At 36.8% G+C, this 21,409-nt stretch overlaps 1 protein-coding gene across 2 annotated transcripts in view; it reads right to left on the bottom strand.

Annotated features, from left to right (window-relative positions):
* Nucleotides 1-5,182: 5,182 nt before the first annotated feature.
* Nucleotides 5,183-21,409, bottom strand: part of YME1L1 (YME1 like 1 ATPase) — a 46,202-nt gene continuing 29,975 nt past the window's right edge. The window contains exons 9-19 of one of the 2 annotated variants that reach the window (XM_002927524.4): nt 20,520-20,610; nt 16,515-16,667; nt 15,381-15,513; nt 14,428-14,490; nt 13,311-13,423; nt 11,815-11,970; nt 11,126-11,277; nt 9,668-9,794; nt 9,501-9,574; nt 8,771-8,857; nt 5,183-6,323 (exon numbers count right to left, since the gene is read on the bottom strand). In XM_002927524.4, the coding sequence (XP_002927570.1) occupies nt 6,180-6,323; nt 8,771-8,857; nt 9,501-9,574; nt 9,668-9,794; nt 11,126-11,277; nt 11,815-11,970; nt 13,311-13,423; nt 14,428-14,490; nt 15,381-15,513; nt 16,515-16,667; nt 20,520-20,610 (1,293 nt within the window). In that variant the 3' untranslated portion in view covers nt 5,183-6,179. The remainder of the gene's footprint in view (nt 6,324-8,770; nt 8,858-9,500; nt 9,575-9,667; nt 9,795-11,125; nt 11,278-11,814; nt 11,971-13,310; nt 13,424-14,427; nt 14,491-15,380; nt 15,514-16,514; nt 16,668-20,519; nt 20,611-21,409) is intronic. The other variant, XM_034643829.1, reaches the window with a different exon arrangement.

Below are 21,409 nucleotides of genomic sequence, written 5' to 3'. Positions count from 1 at the left end.
CATACATATTCCACACACAACTGAGATAGAACTATTTCAGATATTGAAAAATCAGATGAATGGAACTGTATCACCAAAAAAAAAAAATGCTCAAACATCTTTTTTTAAGTTTATTTATTTTTTCTAATAATCTCCACACCCAATGTGGGGCTTGAACTCACCCCCAAGATCAGGAGTCACACTCTTCCGACTGAGCCAGCCAAACTCCCCAAAAATCTTAATGTATGTAACCACTACTTTGGACTCACAGGATATAATCACACAGCAGAATCATCTCCCACTACTCTCTTAAATATTCAGATATTTTTCTACCAATCCAGATTGAAAAACCTTACTTCAATAAAAAGTCCATACAGTTAACTCGTAAGGCACTAAAACAGAATGTCCAGACCCATATAATTATAAAAACACCAAAAGTCAAAGAGTTAATCAGCGAGGTCAGGCTACAGGCTAACCACCTGCAGTAGGGTTAGAAGACAGGCATGGTCCTTTTCTTCTTTCCTGCCTAATTCCATCCCTTCTCTCTCAGCTGGCTAACTGTGTATGGTTTGACCTTGCCAGGGTCAAAATGTAGGGGGTGGCTGAGTTCTTATCTGGCTAATACTACTGTAAGATGGTTTTGAACAGGGTGCATTTGTCAATTATTTTGCTTATTTATTATTTTAGGTTTTGGTTTTTGTTTTAAAGTAGGCTCCACACCCAACGTGGAGCTTAAACTCATGATTCCAAGATGAAGAGTCACATGCTCTATTGCCAGAGCCACCCAGGTGCCCGACAGTTATTTTAAAGCTAACTTTCTCTCAGGGGCCCTTCTGAAGCCACGGCTGTTCTCACCTGCAACTCCCTTGACCTGAGTGAATGCAATCCATTCTGTTGGGCTTTCTTTCTTCTTGGCTCTTAAGGAATCCAGAGATCCACTTTGGATTGTGTTTTTCTGAGGCCTCTTTGCACCTCTAAGCAACCCTTTCGTACGGTATCTAAAATGGAGCACACCACAAAGGCTCACTCTCCACACCTGACAAACACCTGGTCCTTCATAAGCACTCAAGCAGTTTTTATCGAACCAAACACTGACAGTGCAGAACAGCCTCAACTAACATTACACTTCTCCCTTCATCAGCCAAAGCACCTTACCAGTCCTCTCAGGTTCCAGGTATCCTGAATATAAGCCAAACATTTATACTTCCTGAACTGCAAGAGATTAATATCAAGCTCTCCAGACTAGGTTTTATGAGAAATAAGTACCTTCTCACCTTTGGCAGCTTTGTAATTAGCTTTCTTTCCCATCAAACGCATCCTCAAATTTGTAACAGATCATCTACCCATTATATTACCATTTGACGCAAGACTGAAGACAACATACCATTTATATATAACTAAATTAAGTCTATGGTCTAAATGGGGTGGGGGATCCAAATTCTTGCCTAAAAGAATGGGGATTCACCTGTGACAAAATGGTGGTAGGAAAGAATTTGCATAGAATTAAAGTCCTCAGTTCAAATATATCAACTCTCCCAATTCTTATGTCCACAACTAGGTGTTATTTTTTTAATCCAAAGATCAAGTCTACATTCCAACATATTTTATTAAAATACTACATACTTAAGAAATATAACCAGCTGGATTGAAGTAACTCAGTATTTACTTTAAAATGAATATAAACAAACACAACGAATACCTAAAACTAAAACATGTATCCATTACCAAAAGTAATCAACTTAATAGACAAAGGTTTCATGTCAAACTCTAGCATTCTGGGAGCTCTGAATGGATAGCTCTGAAAAGTTTACCAGTCCTCTCTAAGTCTATTCTTATTAAACTGCTTTGGTTGGAGTATGATTCAAAATAAGTGAGGGAGGGGGCGCCTGGGTGGCACAGCGGTTAAGCATCTGCCTTTGGCTCAGGGCGTGATCTCGGCGATCTGGGATCGAGCCCCACATCAGGCTCCTCCGCTGCGAGCCTGCTTCTTCCTCTCCCATTCCCCCTGCTTGTGTTCCCTCTCTCGTTGGCTGTCTCTATCTCTGTCGAATAAATAAAATAAAATCTTTTAAAAAAAAATAAGTGAGGGAGATTCACTTTCACTACGATGAGGTGAAGGGGCTGACAAATCATTCCCGCTTTTCAACTATAAAGTTGGATAAAATTATTTTAAAAACTCTGGAAATCAGCTGAAGACCCACAATATACTAAGTGTTTATTCCTGAAAATCACTGAAGTTTGGTAGGAGTTGTGAGAGTCTGTGGTGCTGTGCTTGAGAGAAGTCCCTGCCAGAAGGGACTTGCTCGACCTGATGCAGAGTAAGTCAAAGTGGTGGCCTCTGTGCTAAGCACACAGAGTTCCCTAGCCTGAGGCTGCAATCCTGTTTGGGGCAAACAAGGTAAGAGTAGCAAGGTATTTAACTGGAAGCTCTGAGAGGTAAGATAGCCATCTGGATTTGATATAAGCACTCCATATACTTTAGATTTACCAGAGGCATGCGGAGTAGAAACTGATCCAAGCCACCCACGTACCCATGGTTGCCAAGGCATGCACATACACCCAAAGGAGACGCAAAAAGCCTGTTAGAAAGCAAAAACCAGGGCAGCCTTGAAAATGATCCAAATGTTGAATGGACTTGTGAGCCCACACAGATCCATCAGCAGAGTAGAAAGCATGAATGATGGGGTTTTGAACACATCTGTCCCATCTCTGGCTAAATGTTAAGGTATGCAGGCACAGCAGCAAACCTTAGGAAGCAAGATTTAAAATTTTTTTAAATGAACAGAGACATCAATGGCTGCACACTATAATAGAGACGGACTTCACAAATTTACTGGAGGCAAGTTACTAAACAAAACAAGACAACCCTCTGGGGAGGAAATCAGAATCCATAACTGCTACATTATTTGAAATTCAACAAGATTACAAGCAAAGAAACAAGAAAGTGTGACCCTTACTAAGGAAGAAAAGCATTAAGAAGAAACTGAGTATTTCCAGATGGTAGATTCAGGAAAGATTTAAAAGCAGCTATATGGTCATGGTCAAAGAACTAATGGAAGTCATGTTTAAAGAATTAATGAAAACCATGATAAAAATGATGCAATGCATGACGGATCTCAATAAAAAGAAACAAAGTAAATGAAAGAATTCAAAGGAAACGCATAGCTGAAAAATACAGTACCTGACATGGAAAATTCAATTGATTTGAGATGATAGAAGATTCAGTGAACTTGAAGAATCAACAGAAATTATTCAGTCTCAAGCAGAAAGGGAGAAAAAACGATGAAGAAAATGAACAAAGCCTCAGAGACCTGATCAACATTAAGTGTACCAACACATATGTAAGGAGTCTCCCAGAAAGAAGAGACAAAAAAGGACAGATAAGGGGCGCCTGGGTGGCACAATGGTTGAGTGTCTGCCTTCGGCTCAGGGCGTGATCCTGGCGTTATGGGATCGAGCCCCACGTCAGGCTCCTCCGCTATGAGCCTGCTTCTCCCTCTCCCACTCCCCCTGCTTGTGTTCCCTCTCTCGCTGGCTGTCTCTATCTCTGTCAGATAAATAAATAAAATCTTTAAAAAAAAAAAAAAAAGACAAATATATTTGAAGAAATAATTGCCAAAAATTGCTTAAATTTGATGTGAAACTAATCTACAGATCCATGAAGCCCAATAAATCCCAACTAGGAAAAACATAAGGACATCCACACCTAAACACATCATCATAGTCCAACTGGTAATAGACAAGGATAAGCAAACAAAACCAAAACCTTGAAATCAGCAAGAGAAAAAAATAACCTATCACAAAAGGAGACCAAAATTATGATTAAGGATGACTTCTTACAAAAAATAATGGAAGCCAGGAGTCTATGGGATAACATAATCAAAATGATTAAAGGGGAAAAAAAAAGTCAACCACGTATTTTATATCCAGCAAAACGATTCTTAAAAAAACAAAGGCAAAATAAAAGATATTCCCAGAGAAAGACTGGGGAAATAAGATTATTTAAAGCACTAGTTATGTCACTATATTGTTGAGTTGCTGTAACATGCACAGATATAACATATGACACTAAAAGCACAGAGAAGAAAAGGAGATATATTGAAACAAAGTTCTTACATTTGACCAGAATTAAAGTAGACTGGTAAGTTAAGATGCACACAGTCATACCTAGATCAACCACTAAGATGTAACCCAAAAAAGGAGGAACAGAAGGATCTCTTTAGATATGACAAAAACAGGAAACAAAAAGCAAAATGGGAAGTGTAGAAACAAGTATATCAATACTAAATTTGAATTAACTAAACACTCCACTCAATAGAGATTGCTGGACTGGATTTAAAAAAAGCAAGATCTGGGGCGCCTGGGTGGCGCAGTCGTTAAGCGTCTGCCTTCGGCTCAGGGTGTGATCCCGGCGTTCTGGGATCAAGCCCCACATCAGGCTCCTCCGCTGGGAGCCTGCTTCTTCCTCTCCCACTCCCCCTGCTGGTGTTCCCTCTCTCGTTGGCTGTCTCTCTCTCAAATAAATAAAAAATCTTTAAAAAAAAAAAAAAAGCAAGATCGATGAAAGACTTGTATTCAGAATATATGCTCTCATACAACACATAATAAGACAAACAACCCAAAAGTGACAGGCAGGGATGTTGGTCTGAATGGACATTTCTCCAAAGAAAATATACCAATGGCCAATAAAACAGGAGAGGGTATCATCAGTATAGACAAATGCATGTTAATCCATGAGATATTATTTTATTCACACTAGAATGACTTTATCAAAAAGATAGACTGTAAGAATATACTGTAGAAGGTGTGGAGAATGATGCAGTTCGTCAAGTTCCTAAAAAGGTGAACAAGACCTTACTACATGACCCAGCAATTTCAATCCTAGAAGTCTATCCAAGAAAAATAAAAACATGCATCCACACAAAAACATGTATACACACAGGGAGAAGGAAGGAAGGACAGATGGAGAGGGATGGAGGAAGGAGAAGAGAAAGGGGAAAAAGAGATGGGCAATTAAAAAATGGGATGATGACTCTTGACCAAGGTATAAGGGAGTTCCTTGTATTACTCCAGTAACATTTCTGTGAGTTTGAAATTAGATCAAAATTAAAAATTACAAAAAAAAAAAAAAAAAAAAGCCAGGATACGTATAGCAAACTCCCTCTATCAACTTCTTCAATGAAGACCATATACAGCTTAAAAGTTATTAGAAAACTGTAGGTAATTTTAATAAAATCAAGAATATAATTTGGTTGTAAAACCAATACAATGAGCTCTAAAATAATTTTTCTATTGAGTTAAATAAAGTCATCTGTAAATCCTATGACAACATGTTCATATTCACAAAGTCTGAATGAAAAGCAAACACGACTTTCCATTTCTAACATGGGGTAATTCAAAGTTCACTTTGAAGGGACTGAGATTTTGGATTAATTTTTCTTTTAATACCAAGCATAATTATATAGTTATTCAGATTTTGAAGTGACTCAATTTTTATTTAACAAAATACTTGCTGCTCTGAAATAAATTTTATTAGTAAGAATGATGTTTAAAAAAAAAAAAAAAGATCATGAAAATGTAACCTGGCTTCATTTCTAAAAGGTTATAATCATTTAAATTCTGATTATATCTGTAAATTTAAAATTCTCTACTCTTAGACAAAAACAAGAACAGAACTATTTTGTGTATGGACAATCTGGAGCATAATTAAGTGCATCTTAATGAAGTTTCCCACTGACCTATATAGAAATATGGTTCACCGACAGCCAAACAGCAGCATTTCTTTATCAGAGATAAATGGTACTTTCTAAAAACAAAGACAATCCTTCAACAATTTTACTCTGCCAAGTAAAAATACTTCCCAAGAGCTAAAGGCACAATTTTTATCCACATCTAGTAGAGGAACCAACCATTAAATCATTACTTATTTTCAACTAAATGACTGACTGACATTTCTCAAACAAGCTGTTTCGAATCCTAATAGTTCTTTATTTTCTTTAACATATTTGTTATGGGTTGATAATTTGCAATAGGTGTCATCATAAGAATAACCAAAATTAGATTAAATGTGACAAAAGAGAGACAAAGTGTTTCACACCCTTGAGTGATACCAAGGCTAGAATGGGAGAAAAGCGTTGCAAAAGGAGACTACTGATGCTACTTATATATACTTGCAGTAAAACCAGCAATTTTAAGAGTTATCATCTCACTTCTAATTTCTTTCCCTCAAGAACAATTTGAATCTCTTTGGCATCCAAAGTCTCATAGGTTAGTAAAGCTTCTGCTAGATTCTTATGCTCTTTTGCATGAGTCTTCAAGATATGTTTCGCACGTTCATATGAGTCCTGAAATGAAAAAAGCAGGTATCTAAGAGGCAGAAAACTTAGGAGAAGCAATAACAATGAAGAAGAAAAAAAATGTATATACCTTTAAAAATGTGAAATATATTCATTTCTATTTATAAAAAAAGCACTGGGCTCCATTTTGGGCGTGGAGCCTACTTGATAGATTGACTGACTGATTGATTGACTGATAGGGCAAGCTTGGTTCTCAAAGATAAGTTTTGTACTTGTAAATGTTCTATTTTGAACCTCAAAATCTATCACATGGATAAATGAGGACTACTTAGACAGGGAGCTACTTAAAGATATAAAAGTATATTTTATACTTACCTGCTTTTTAAATAAGGTCTATGAACAAAGAAATCTATTTCTCTATTCAATATACGTGTTAAAAAAGTAAGGGAGGTTTGCTCCTTTTCTCTTGTGAGATTTCACCAATTTATTTAATCTAAATGGCCAGAAAAGATCTACTTTTCTATTCTCTTATTTGGTAACAACCTACCTGTCTGTGACAACTATACCACTGTAAAATGAGTTTACCAACACCAGGAAGCATCAGTCATATAAACATAACACAATTAAAAATAAACATCATTAGACATTCTGAATAAAACTGTTACGGTCAAGTGAAATCATCAAATTAAAGAAAACATAAAGTATTATAAATACATCATGAATACTGAAACTAATAACCAAGGATGAAGCAGTATTAACTTTAAAAACTGCATTGGAATGAAACCTTTACACTGTAACATGTAAGACTACAGTAAGGTTTTTATATTTTGAAGTTTCATATACATTTGAACCTAAAATGTATACTAGCTAGTCATCATTTCCCTTAATAACAATATAAGTGTGCCATCTAGTGGAAAGAGTATCTACTGCCTTCCCAATCTTAACATTTCAGAAAAGTATTAGAGCAAAGAAAGTAATTCCAATGCTCTAAGAATACTAGAGTAGAGAATTTACTCAAAATAAGGTAAATAGTAAAGGAAAGAGAATGAAGATTCAGGCAAGGCAGAGAGAATTCCTCTTCTGAAATACCTTCTAAACCTTTCCATTATATAAACTTTTTTTTTTTAAAGATTTTTTAATGTATTCATTTGAGAGAGAGAGAGAGAAAGCACAAGCAGGGGGAGAGGCAGAAGCAGACTCCCCGCTGAGCTGGGAGCCTGACATGGGGCTCAATCCCAGGATGTGGAGATCACAACCTGAGCAGAAGGCAGACGCTTAACCATCTGAGCCACCCAGGTGCCCCTATATAAACTTTTCATATACTTAATGACTTTAAAGCATTTTCTACCTCCCTGAGTTAATCAAAACCTGGCCCTCCCGGGGGAGACTCCTAAGCCCTCAAGTGGCAGCTACTGGTTCACTCTTATCCCAGACATTTCAGGGTAAAGAGGTGGGCTCTTTGTTCCCCTCACCACTGACAAACCATTACTATACTACCCTTTTCTATAAAGCACGATTCCTTTGAAGTTTACACCATCTGACTGTAGCCCTATTCAACATGCTTCATTTTGCCATCTACTACCCTAATTAGAGTTCTCATTCGCTAGACTTTCTGGCATTTAGCTCAGTCTTTTCCATTCCAAGACCTGCCTTCATGCACATCCAAATGGACTGCACATATCCAACCTCTGCACTAAGCACCAGACCCACGTAGCTCTCCCAACTTGAAATCTTCACTAAGACACCCCAAATTCACTACGTATAAAACTCAGCTCATAATCTACATACTTCCCCACCTTAGGCCGTCATCAGTGCTTTCTCAGTAAATGGCACATACAACTATACGGCTGCATGAGGCAGAAACAGCTTTGTATTTAATTTAGCTGCTCTCTCACCCAAACATCACAAAGGCATTTTGATTCCACTAGATCAGTATCTCTTGAACGCATTTATTTTTCTCAATTTCTACTCTCACTGCCCTAATCCAAGCATCTGCTGTACCATGAGGAGATTCCACAGTACCTACTAACTGACCTCACTGAATCTCTGCTCACATATTCTGTACTGGACACTGCAATAAGAAAGACTTTTGTTTTCAAAGACCTCTGTGCTTTATTTGCAGCACACACACACAGCTAGGCACAAAGCAAATATTTGTTGAATAAAATATATATCAGAGAGAAAAACCAATAAAGACTCAAATAATCAATATCCCCTATTCTAACAACTCTTTATGATTTTACAGCAGAAGTAGTATATATATAATTACTGATATAAACTATTCTTAGCCTATGGCCAGAATAAAATAAAGATACAGTCTATGACCAGAGGCTCCCAAACAACATATTGAAATCATGGTTTCAACACTGCACTTATTCTCTTTATTATATATAGTGATATTTCTAAACAGGGGATAACCATTATCTTCTGGCAGCACCTAACTATTTAGGCACATTATGACTAGATAAATAAGCACAGAAAAATATGATCATTACCCTTAGAAGGATTCTAATTTCTTGTTCAATAGCAGATTGAGTTTCTGGACTCAGTTTCCCAGTATCACTGTAAGTCATAACTCCAAGCTAAAATAAACGAAAAGAAAGAAATTGAACAGAAAAACCCTAAACCACTAGTAAATGTAATCAAGGAAATACTATCCTATACTTAAGGAAACATCATGGGGGCAAGGAAGAAATTCAATATAAAAACACCCTTGAGGGCAAGGAAATTTCATCATTCTGAAATTAAAAGTATGAGCAAGAGAGAAAATTTAAAATCATATGTATGGTTCTGCGTACCTTCTTAGAAAACCTTTGCAGCTATTCCAAATCCAGAAATCCACAATGTTGTGTATTGGAAGTGTTTTATGATGTGATATGATGTGATATGAAGTGATAATGTAGGAGAGTGAAATATGTGGAAAGTGTAAAGTAAGCAAGCCCAGCAAACAGGTGTTTTATGTCATACAAACAGAAACAGAGTATCTTATCATTTGCTTAACTCAGGAGATACTGTTATTGTCCAAGCAGCTAGAATGGAAAGTGAATACTATATTTTATTACTCAAAAAGTAATGTTTAGTTTAGAATAAGCTGTGGCAAATCTACTTGGAATGAGACAGGGGAATAGTATATGTTACCAATTTATAATGAGAACCCTCTCTCATAAAGAGACACTTGGCAAACCATCATTTAATACATGAGGAAGGGTTAAAATTAGCTATTACCTTTTCACTCATTCCAAATTTGGTAACCATCCGCTTTGCTATTTTAGTTGCATTATCAAAATCACTGGAAGCACCTAAAATTTAAAAATATACATAGAGCTCAATTTTTTAAAATATTTTTAAATCAGCAAGCACAATTTGAACTAAAGCCATTCTTTGCAGCCAACCTGTTGTGATATGGTCAGTTCCAAATATAAGCTCCTCAGCCACTCTTCCTCCCATGCTAACATCCATCTGTGCAAGCAGCTGAGCTCTAGTTTCATTCCATCTGTCATTCTCAGGCAACAGGGACACCTAGACAATTGAAAACAAAGAAAAACTTCAGACACAGTTTGAAATACTTATTATTAATAATCAAAATTATCATTTGGCTCTCACTACAGTACTTAATACTTAATATCATGATGTGGACAGCTCAAAGATATTTAGTAGAGATGGTCTCAGGTGACTAATGACAAAATTGGCAATAAACAAAATAAGAAAAATTCTTTATAAAGCAAAAGTTCATTTTATATGTAATAAGTATATAATGCTGCAATAGGATGGAATTATACCCAGGTGCACAAAAATGCTTAAAATGTCTATCATTAGAAAGATATGAAAATAAGGGGCGCCTGGGTGGCACAGCGGTTAAGCATCTGCCTTCGGCTCAGGGCGTGGTCCCGGCGTTATGGGATCGAGCCCCACATCAGGCTCTTCCTCTATGAGCCTGCTTCTTCCTCTCCCACTCCCCCTGCTTGTGTTCCCTCTCTCGCTGGCTGTCTCTACCTCTGTTGAATAAATAAATTAAAAAATCTTAAAAAAAAAAAAAAATTAAAAAAAAAAAAAGAAAGATATGAAAATGAAACTCGTCCTCAGTAAGAAAAATCTTACAAAAACTATGAAACCACTGACATAGTTTCTTTGTGGAGAGAAAAGAGCAATTACATATTTAAGAATGACACTTCATTGTTATTCCAGATTTAAATTTCATAATGTAAATATATAATATGTGAAATATTAATATTCTTTATTAGCAGGTAAGTTTCAGAGTATCTCTGATTTCACGATGGTTCAGAATGTTAAAGAAGAAAGTTATCAGCAAACTTAGGAATCCGCTGAATTTTCTTTTTTTTTTTTTTTTAAAGATTTTATTTATTTATTTGACAGAGATAGAGACAGCCAGCGAGAGAGGGAACACAAGCAGGGGGAGTGGGAGAGGAAGAAGCAGGCTCATAGCGGAGGAGCCTGATGTGGGGCTCGATCCCAGAACACTGGGATCACGCCCTGAGCCAAAGGCAGATGCTTAACAACTGAGCCACCCAGGCGCCCCTGAGACTGCTGTTCTTTTTTTTTTTTAAAGATTTTATTTTTATTTGACAGAGATAGAGACAGCCAGCGAGAGAGGGAACACAAGCAGGGGGAGTGGGAGAGGAAGAAGCAGGCTCATAGCGGAGGAGCCTGATGTGGGGCTCGATCCCAGAATGCTGGGATCACGCCCTGAGCCGAAGGCAGACGCTTAACCGCTGTGCCACCCAGGCACCCCCCGCTGAATTTTCTTTTTAATTATTTTCATCAACAATTTCCTACATAAGCTTTTGGAGAGTGTTATTTGAAAGAAAAGAAAAAAACTACAAGATACTTACATGCCCAAGTGTTGGCCCTCGTGGCATGATTGTAGCTTTGTTGATAGGCATTGCATCTTTAGTGTAATATGCAATAATAGCATGACCCGACTCATGATACGCTGTGATGGTTTTGTTTTTGTTATCAATTTCCACGCTTCTACGTTCAGGCCCTAAGGATAAAAATTTAATTGAATAAAATTGTTCCGTTAGGAAGGTATACTTAGATGAATGAAACCCACTTGCCTTTAAGTAATTCTGAGAGTGACATGACTTAATGTTATTAAATATTTTAAACCACAACAATGTGCCAACTGACAACCAACATTGTAAGAGCTGTCATCTTACTCCTTACTATCAACGAGGAAAGTTTAATTCTATTTCCAGGAAATAAATTTAAACAGGGAATGTCATAACTAACTTGTTCTGAAGCCAATTCAAGGTTTAAAATCAAATACTGAAAATTAGTAAAATTATTCTTTTATCAGCAATATCAGACAAAAGGAAACTCCCTGCCCCCAAACAGTATAATCATATAAACTATATTTTTTCTGTACAAGGCCCAATTGTGTGGCTATTTTTGAGTATGTATTTTCTTGCTCCTGTACCTTTCTTTTTTATAACCTTTTTCTCAAAAAAGAAAAATTTACTCTCTAACATAATGAACAGTGTAAGACGGGAAAAAAGAAAAAAGGGGAGAGAAAACCTACCCATTAGAATTTTATCTTTGGAAAACTCTAGTTCCTTCATGGTAACCATTTCTTTTCCATCAACAGCTGCCTTTAATGCAGCCTGGTTCACAAGATTCTCCAACTCTGCTCCAGAAAAGCCAACAGTCCCTCGAGCTATAATTTCTGGATCAACAGCTACATAGACAAACACAATATTAAAATTCCGAAAACAACTCTTCACAAACAACTCACACTCCAAAAGAAAAAAGAAAACAGCTATCCCGAACTAGAACTTAAAATATTTATTTCACTGTAACAACAAATAAACTTACTTTTTCTAAAGGCAAAAGCGAAAATTGCCATTAAATATATCATTAAAATTACCACTGGGACAAATCACAGAAGTTTTTAAATTTAAATAACTTTGTGAAAAACAAAGAAATGCAGTTGCCAGACATGATTTATAAACCTTCAAATTATTACCTAAATTGTTACTAGTCTAAGCACAAACTGAAAATGTATACTCATAGACAGCATTTTGTTTTCTGAATTTCATCTTGAAATACTTTATACACAGGTATTTAGTACTATATGTACATCTGTAAAAAGCTCCCCTTATTTTAAGAAACATATCTGGCTTTACAAATTGATTCACCTATCTTTGAAAATACTGCAGCTTAGGGGCGCCTGGGTGGCTCAGTCGTTAAGCGTCTGCCTTCGGCTCAGGGCGTGATCCCAGAGTCCTGGGATTGAGCCCCACATCAGGCTCCTCTGCTATGAGCCTGCTTCTTCCTCTCCCACTCCCCCTGCTTGTGTTCCCTCTCTCGCTGGCTGTCTTTCTCTCCGTCAAATAAATAAATAAAATCTTTAAAAAAAAAAAAAAAGAAAAGAAAAAAAGAAAATACTGCAGCTTAATAGCTGCATTTATTACTTAAGTGGGTCCATAATATTTTCATGTGTTTTGTTTTACACTTTGCCTCTTTTGGGCCCAAAGTGATTATATGTGCTCTTTCTACTATTTCAAATTTTACATTCATCTTAAAAACATTTATACGTATCTTTATCTTCAAGTATTATTTACCTGAATACTCTCAAGAAAACATTTTTTTAAGATTATTTATTTATTTAATTAATTTATTTATTTATTGAGAGAGTGAGCGAGAAAGAGTACATGAACAGGGGCAGAGGAAGATGGAGAAGCAGACTCCCCTGCTGAGCAGGGAACCCGATTCAGGGCTTGATCCCAGAACCCTGGAATCAAGACCTGAGCCAAAGGCAGCTGATTAACCAACTGAACCACCCAGGTGCCCCAAGAAAACATTCTTTAGAATCAGGATTCAAATGACAGAATTTCCTACATACACAATAATTAAGAAATAAACTTAAAAGGACATATAAATGGAAAGGAAAAAAGGCACATTAAAAAAAACTGGTCTTTTGAGAGATTTATCAAGTAAGGACCACAAACAAGGCAGGATGAAATATTACCATTTTATAGAGATAATAATAAAGTTTGTTACTAGAATTAGACTTACACTGATCAAACTTTATTTTATTGAGATACCATTTCAAAATTTCTGTTCGACCTTTAACATCTGGTCTTGGAACTGTAACCTGCATGTCAAAACGACCAGGACGTATTAAGGCACTAAAGGGAGAATATAAGAAGAAAATATAAATTAATAACTGAGTATGCTGAAAGTCAAATTAAATAGGACTGACACTCTAAAGACAAGATGGAAAGATAATGGCAACCAGGGGTTAGACTGGAGTTTTGTTTTTTATTTTAATTCCAGGACACTTAATATACAGTGTTATATTAATTTCAGGTATACAATATAGTGATTCAACAATTCCACACATCACCTAGTGCTCATCATGACAAGTGCATTCCTTAATCCCCATCACGTTCTTTTACCCTAGATTGGAGTTTTGAACATAAATATTCTGATAACTCCTTGTAAAACATGGCTCAAGTAACAGTTTCAATAACTAGAAGGCAGAACAAAGGCTGACAGAGAGAGATCGTACACAACCCTCATAACAAAAACCTGCAATCCAGTTGCTCACGAACAATAATCTAGAGCAGTCTATTGGGAGAGCTACACTCTGATAGCTTCCAATTATAACCGCTGTAAGTACAGAATGTTAAACTAAGACTCAGGCAAAGATAAAACTACTAGATCAAATTAAAATATGAGTAACTTCTATGATAAAATCAAAAATTTTCAACTATAATGAATTTTATTTTAAAAATGCTTTCCACCACGCCCAAAATCTTGTGATATAAAGTTGTTGGAAGATTCTCTTAACAACTTTACTGAAATTTAATTCACATATCACAGAATTTAAAGTAGACAATCCAGTGGTTTTTAATATATTCAGAGTTGTGCAATTATCAACAATCTAACTCAAGAAGACATTTACTCCCCTACCCCAAAAGAAACCCCCAGCCACCAACAGTCACTCTCCATTCTTCTCACCCTCTGGCAACAACTAATCTACTTTCTGTTGCCACCAATTTGCTTATTCTGGGCATTCCATACAAATAGAATCATATGTGATGTTTTGTGATGGGCTTCTTTACTTTCACAATTCATCCATGTTTCAGTATGTATCAGTACTTGTCAAAAAAAGTCTTTTAATACATACTTATCTAATGCCTCTGGGAAGTTTGTGGCTCCTATTATGATAACTCCTTCATTGGGTTTAAAACTATTAAAAAAGAAAAAAAGTAACGTTTCACTGAAAATTAAAACAGTACAAATATAAAAATGCTTTACACAAAACTGTTTATCATTAAACTTAGTAACAGTAAAGAAAAGGGACTGATCTTTTTTATACCCAAAATGATTAGACATCTCTATTATTTTTTTAAAGGAAAAAATGTTATTAGGCCAGTACTCTTCAATAAAATTGCTTACGATAAGTCACAAAGTCATCTCTGATTACATGCCCTCACAATATTTGTCCTACTTAAGAAGACATGACCTGATAGAAAAGGCCTGGGTACCTAATTTGTGAAAACTTACTCTCAAGTTTACCAACTCAAATTATTCACTCCTAGACTTCCTGTTTGGTTCTAAAATGTCTTAACATGGTTTTAAGAAGTTTTCCCCTCTTTCAAAGCAACCCCACCTCTTGCTCTTTATATTTTAAAAAATGATGCAAACTTTTAATATACCACAACACTAATTGTGTAGGAACCAGCATACACTCTTTACATCTCCAAACAGACTAGTATTCTCAACTGGAATCATCACATTCCTGTCATAATACAATTAATGAAAGTACAGAGATCATCAGTTAAGAAGAGTTGATACATCAATCACCCCATTCATTAGTAATGGAAAGAACACAACACAGAGAATGCAGCTTGTCTTGACTTCTTGCACAGGGACTACTCTGTTGCCTACATTTTTTCCTATTTTTTTTTTTAAGATTTGATTTTTAAGTAATCTCTACACTCCACATGTGGCTCAAATGCACAACTCTGAGATCAAGAATTGCATGCTCCACTGACTGAGCCAGCCAGGTGCCCTGCTATTTCTCAAACTTTACCAATTATATCACCATATCCCAAAGACAGAGGAAGATTCAATTACCCATCCATTTCAGCAAGAAGTTGATTTATAGTCTGCCTTGAATATGGATGCATTGGAGACTCAATTCGCTTCCCACCAACAGAATCTAATTCATCAATAAATATAACACAGGGAGCATTTGCTTTTGCTTCCCCTAGGAAAAGAGAAAAGATTCAAATAAGTTTAATGAAATCAGCGCTTTCTGAACAAAATCATGTAAGTATTAAAAACCTGTAAGACTGTCAAAAGCCAAGAGAAGATATTCATTCATTAAGGAGAAAATACACACAAGGAGATCTTTTCTTCTTTCTTTTAAAACTGATTTAAGAACAGCAGCCTTGGGGCGCCTGGGTGGCACAGCGGTTAAGCGTCTGCCTTCGGCTCAGGGCGTGATCCCAGCATTCTGGGATCGAGCCCCACATCAGGCTCCTCCGCTATGAGCCTGCTTCTTCCTCTCCCACTCCCCCTGCTTGTGTTCCCTCTCTTGCTGGCTGTCTCTATCTCTGTCAAATAAAAATAAAATCTTTAAAAAAAAAAAAGAACAGCAGTCTCAGGGGCGCCTGGGTGGCTCAGTTGTTAAGCATCTGCCTTTGGCTCAGGGCGTGATCCCAGTGTTCTGGGATCGAGCCCCACATCAGGCTCCCCCGCTGGGAGCCTGCTTCTTCCTCTCCCACTCCCCCTGCTTGTGTTCCCTCTCTTGTTGGCCGTCTCTCTCTGTGTCAAATAAATAAATAAAATCTTCAAAAAAAAAAAGAACAGTAGCCTCAGAAAAACAAACTGTACCATACAAGATGATATATAATAAAAACAATGGAGCATTCATTCTTCCAACTGTACAAACCATATACAATCGGATTTGAGGCTAATTGTTCTTTAATTACATACTTTTGAATTAATGAGTAAAATAAAAAGGACAACAACAACAAAAAAACCCACTTTTCATAGGCCCCAACTTCATCTAACACTTCTAGCTCTACCATTTGGGGAAAAAGTACGGTTCTGTTTTAGCTGACACATTAAATTACCTAAAACCAAAACCCCACAATGGCTAGGTCAGCTATCAGTCATCATCAAGTAGTAAATAAAGGGTAAGAAGCCCTCTTCCCCTAAAATTAATAGAATTTCATATTGTATGAAAGATACATTAAAACATACTAAATAGATTTCTGATACGGCTGGCTCCCACACCCACAAACATTTCATCAAATTCTGATCCAGAAGCATAATAAAATGGAACATCCGCTTCTCCAGCCACAGCTCGAGCAAGAAGTGTCTTTCCTGTCCCTGGTGGTCCAACTAAAAGTATTCCTAAAAGAGAAATAAGTAGAATGATTCAAACTGAAAATAAAAATAAACCCTGATGTGAACCTATAAAACAAAGTTATTAATTAATATATACATAGTTTTGAGGTAGAAGGCAACATGACCAATATTTTGAAACACAGCAAAACGTATGTTCTCAAGTAATGATTCACTTCAGGATCTTTTTCAAAACTAATTTCCCTCTACCATTTACATCTTAAGAGAATGGAATATAATAAACTTATTTATCACTAAACAAGTAAGATAAAATTCACATAAACACAGATTGAGATTAAACAACCAAATGTGACACATGAACTCCTGACTTGATGGGCTCTTCCATAAAAAACATATTTAAGAAATTCTAGGGACATCTGATGAAAATGTGAAAACATACTGGAGTACAAGATATTAAGGAAATAGTATTTAGTTTTATTTGGTAGGATAAATTATTCTCTTTAAGGATAATGTCCTTAGTCTCAGGTGACACATAACAAAGTACTTAGATGTAAAGTAGTTAATGTCTACAGCTTTGTAACTATTCCATATGTTTGAAGATGTTCATTAACAACAGAACATTTTTCATAAGTTGGAGTAACAGAATTCTCTGGTTTCTACAACTTTTCATTTTTCATTTAAAAAGGCAAAAAAAAAATTGTATTAATGCTACATTTTAACATAAAAAACTCTTTGTAAAGGAAAGTTGATAAAAAATACCCTTAAGACTATCCCCTCGTATTGCCATGTTATTGGGGTTTTTTTTAAAGATTTTATTTATTTATTTGACAGAGACAGAGACAGCCAGCGAGAGAGGGAACACAGCAGGGGGAGTGGGAGAGGAAGAAGCAGGCTCCCAGCGGAGGAGCCTGATGTGGGGCTCGATCCCATAACGCCGGGATCACGCCCTGAGCCGAAGGCAGACGCTTAACCGCTGTGCCACCCAGGCGCCCCTGCCATGTTATTATTATTCTTAACTGGTTTAAATCATCATCGTATCAATTTCTGTAGAATATATTTTGGTACCTGAGAATTTTCCCACAATTTTTTAAAATATCCCTTGTGATTAGAAAGAAAAGCGTAACTATTTCATGACTTTAAACATGCTCTTTATGATGTTAGAGTACTGACTTTAACAAATGAAACCTAAATTATAAGAGATTCCTGTGAACAGTTTTATATACTGCTGAACATTGTCAACAGAGATAGTGGGCAGTATGAAAACTAACCTTAAATATGAGTGCCCCCTTTAACTCACCAATTCCATTTCTAGAATTGGAATCTAGAGTAATGAATAAATAAATGAGTAAATCTAGAATTTATTCTAAGGAGATAAGCATGTGAGTGAAGCCTTGAGACACTAAGATGATCATCACAGTGCTGATTTTATTGTTTTAATTAAACAGCTGACACACAGTTACATTAATTTCAGGTGTACAACATACTGATTTGACAAGTTTATACATTATGCTGTGCTCACCACAAGTGTAGCTACCACCTGTCACCATACAATACTATTTCAATATCACTGACTATATTTCCTATGACTTTTATTCCTCTTACTTATTCATTCAACAGCTGGAAGCATGTTTCTCCCTTTCCCCCTCACACATTTTGCCCAGTCCCCACATTGCTAATTTTAGCAGCAAAACATCAGAAACCATAAAAGTTTAATAAGTAATTAAAGCATAGTACAAACATATAGCACAAGGACACCACAAAGCCATTACAATTTGTACCCAATTCCAGCATATGGTTTTCCCTCACACCAACAATCAACAGCAGTTGGGCATCCTAATATTCAAGTCAATTCTGACGCTACCTACCTGAAGATACACCAAATACCATCAGTTAAGGACTTGGTCCCAAAAGACTGCCTCTACCCCAACCCCTCTCCATGTCATCCACAAGACCAGGTTGTTAACCTGTGCTTCTGACTGACAGGCCATAGACAGGAGGTTCCAGTGACCCCTTCCTTGGATTTGATTAATTTGCTCAAATAGCTCAAAGAACTCTGAGAAACATTCTACTTACTAGATTACTGGTTTATTATAGAAGGATATAACTCAGGAACAGTCAGTCAGGTGGAAGAGATGCATAGGGCCAGGAAAGGGAAAAAGGACTGCTGAGCTTCTATGCCCTCTCTAGGTATGACACTCTTCCCACATCCCCTCATGTTCACCAACTTAGAAGCTCTCTGAATCCTATCCTTTTGGGTTTTAATGGAGGCCTCATTACATAGGCATGACTGACTCAGCCTCCAGCCCCTCCCCTCCCAGGGTAGTCAGGAGGGTGAGACTAAAAGTTCCAGCCCTCTAATCACATGGTCGATTCTCCTGGCCAACAGCTCCTAACCTTCAGTGTGTTCTAAAGTCGCCTCATCAACACAACAGAAGACAAATCTATTGCTGTCATCACTATGAAACTACAAGAAATGGGACTAAGACTAAATATATACTTCTTATTATAAATCACAACAGTCGTTAAAAATCCTATTAACTGCGAGAAAACATCAGACAAACTGAGGAACATTCCACAAATTAGTGTGTAGTCTGCACAATTTTTAAGGTCATGAAAGATCCACACCCACTCCCAGAATAAAAGGCTGAGGAGGGGAGCCTAGGTGGCTCAGTCAAACATCTGACTTCGGCTCAGATCATGATAGGGTTATGAGATTGAGCCCCGCATGGGGCTTGCACTCAGTGTAGAGTCTGCTTGAGATTTTCTCTCCCTCTGCCCTCCCCCCCACTGACTCCTGTGCTTGCATGTGTGCTCTCTCGCTCGCTCTCTCAAATAAATAAATAAATAAATAAATAAATAAATAAATAAATAAATAGGCTGAGGAACTTTTTCAGATTAAAGAAAAATCTAGGGGTGCCTGGGTAGCTGGGTCAGGTCATGATCTAAGGCTCCTGGGATTGCACCCTGTGTCTGCTCTGCACTCGGCAGGGAGTTGGCTTGAGGATTCTCTCTCTCTCTACTCTTCCCCCCGACCTATTCTCCCTCTCTCTCTTTCTTTAAAATAATTTTTAAAAAAAGATTAAAGAAAAATCTAAATGTATAAACCTGGATTGAGTCCTAAACCTGGGGTTGGGGTGGGGGATGGGAGGACCTCATTACAAAAGATATTAAGAGAAATACAGAAATTTGGGGGCACCTGGGTGGCACAGCAGTTAAGCGTCTGCCTTCGGCTCAGGGCATGATCCCGGCGTTATGGGATCGAGCCCCCCATCAGGCTCCTCCGCTATGAGCCTGCTTCTTCCTCTCCCACTCCCCCTGCTTGTGTTCCCTCTCTCGCTGGCTGTCTCTATCTCTGTCAGATAAATAAATAAAATCTTAAAAAAAAAAAAAAAGAGAAATACAGAAATCTGAATATAACTGAATTTCATAACAGTTCTGGAACCATGTTAAATTTCCTGATTTTAATAACTATACTGGAGTTATTAAAATAAGAATACAATATTCTTATTTTTAGGAAATACATAACCAATTATTTAGGGTTAAAGAAGCATGATATCTACAACCTACTGTTAAACAGCTTCAAAATACATTTATGCAAAGAAGTGAGCAAATGGGATAAAGTGCTAAAAAACTGTTGTTTGGTTAAGAGTACAGAGAGTTCTTTGCACTGTTCAAACAACTTAAAGTCTGAAATTGTAACAAAACTCAAAATCTCCCTCCTCTCAAAAAAGATTATATGATGGTATGTTCAGAATGAAGACTTATTTGTAAAATAGCAATTAAGAACTAAACTTGAAGCTTTGATTTAAATCTGGTAAAAATTAAATTAGCAATGGATTACAGTTTTGTTTTGGTTTTTTTTTTTTTATGTCAAGTCATGGTAAAGGGAAGATAACTTACCTTTTGGAAGTTTACCTCCAAGCACAGTAAATTTTTGTGGATTTTTCAAGAATTCAACCACCTCCTGTAACTCTTGTTTAGCTTCCTCCACCTAAAGTGACACAATTCATCAAACAATTCTAAATAATGATTAGATTATCAAGGCCTCCTCTTTGAAAATAGTAAATTTAACTGGAAATTAACCTGAAGGCTCCCTTATAAATGCACACACAAAAGGGTTTTTACCCAACTCTTTTTGCCAATTACGCGGTCTCCTCACGTATCTCAACAAAAAACATTCTTAACTTCTTACGTTTTCAAGAAATACTGCTTCCCCCAGTTAACAAGGACTTATATTCACAACTCTAGTTAAATGTGTCAGCAGCATTTGGTATAAACAGAAAGACTACCTACCTAGTTTCAAATCCAGAACTTTTGACCTGGTTTATAAGCTTCAAAGGGCAAATTATGTGGGCTTCAAATATATCAATGAAAAGGGAGTCTGTGTTTAAGTTATACCATTAATTTGTGGTTATTAGATTATTTTCATTATAAGGAATTACCACTAGATCATAAATGACTTAGTTCCTTACAAATACCAAAGGATGGAGACTAAAACATAAGCTACAGTGTACTGATATTGCCTTGTAAATGGTTGTGGCAAAAATGGTTTAAAAGATTTAATCTCCCAAATAAAAAAATAATGTAGAATTAAGATCCCTCACAAGAATAAAGCTCAATCTGGTCAACAAAGATGGCATGTAAAATATTAGCTCAACTTTAAAAACTCTGATATAAGATTAAGAAAGCTAACTATCAGGGGCGCCTGGGTGGCTCAGTCAGTTAAGCATTTGCCTTCAGCTCAGGTCATGATCTCAGGGTCCTGGGACTGAGTCCCACATCAGGCTCTC

Source organism: Ailuropoda melanoleuca, chromosome 15, assembly GCF_002007445.2.
Source record: "Ailuropoda melanoleuca isolate Jingjing chromosome 15, ASM200744v2, whole genome shotgun sequence".
NCBI classification, from domain to species: Eukaryota; Metazoa; Chordata; class Mammalia; order Carnivora; family Ursidae; genus Ailuropoda; species Ailuropoda melanoleuca.
This window is presented reverse-complemented; position numbering and strand designations above follow the sequence as displayed.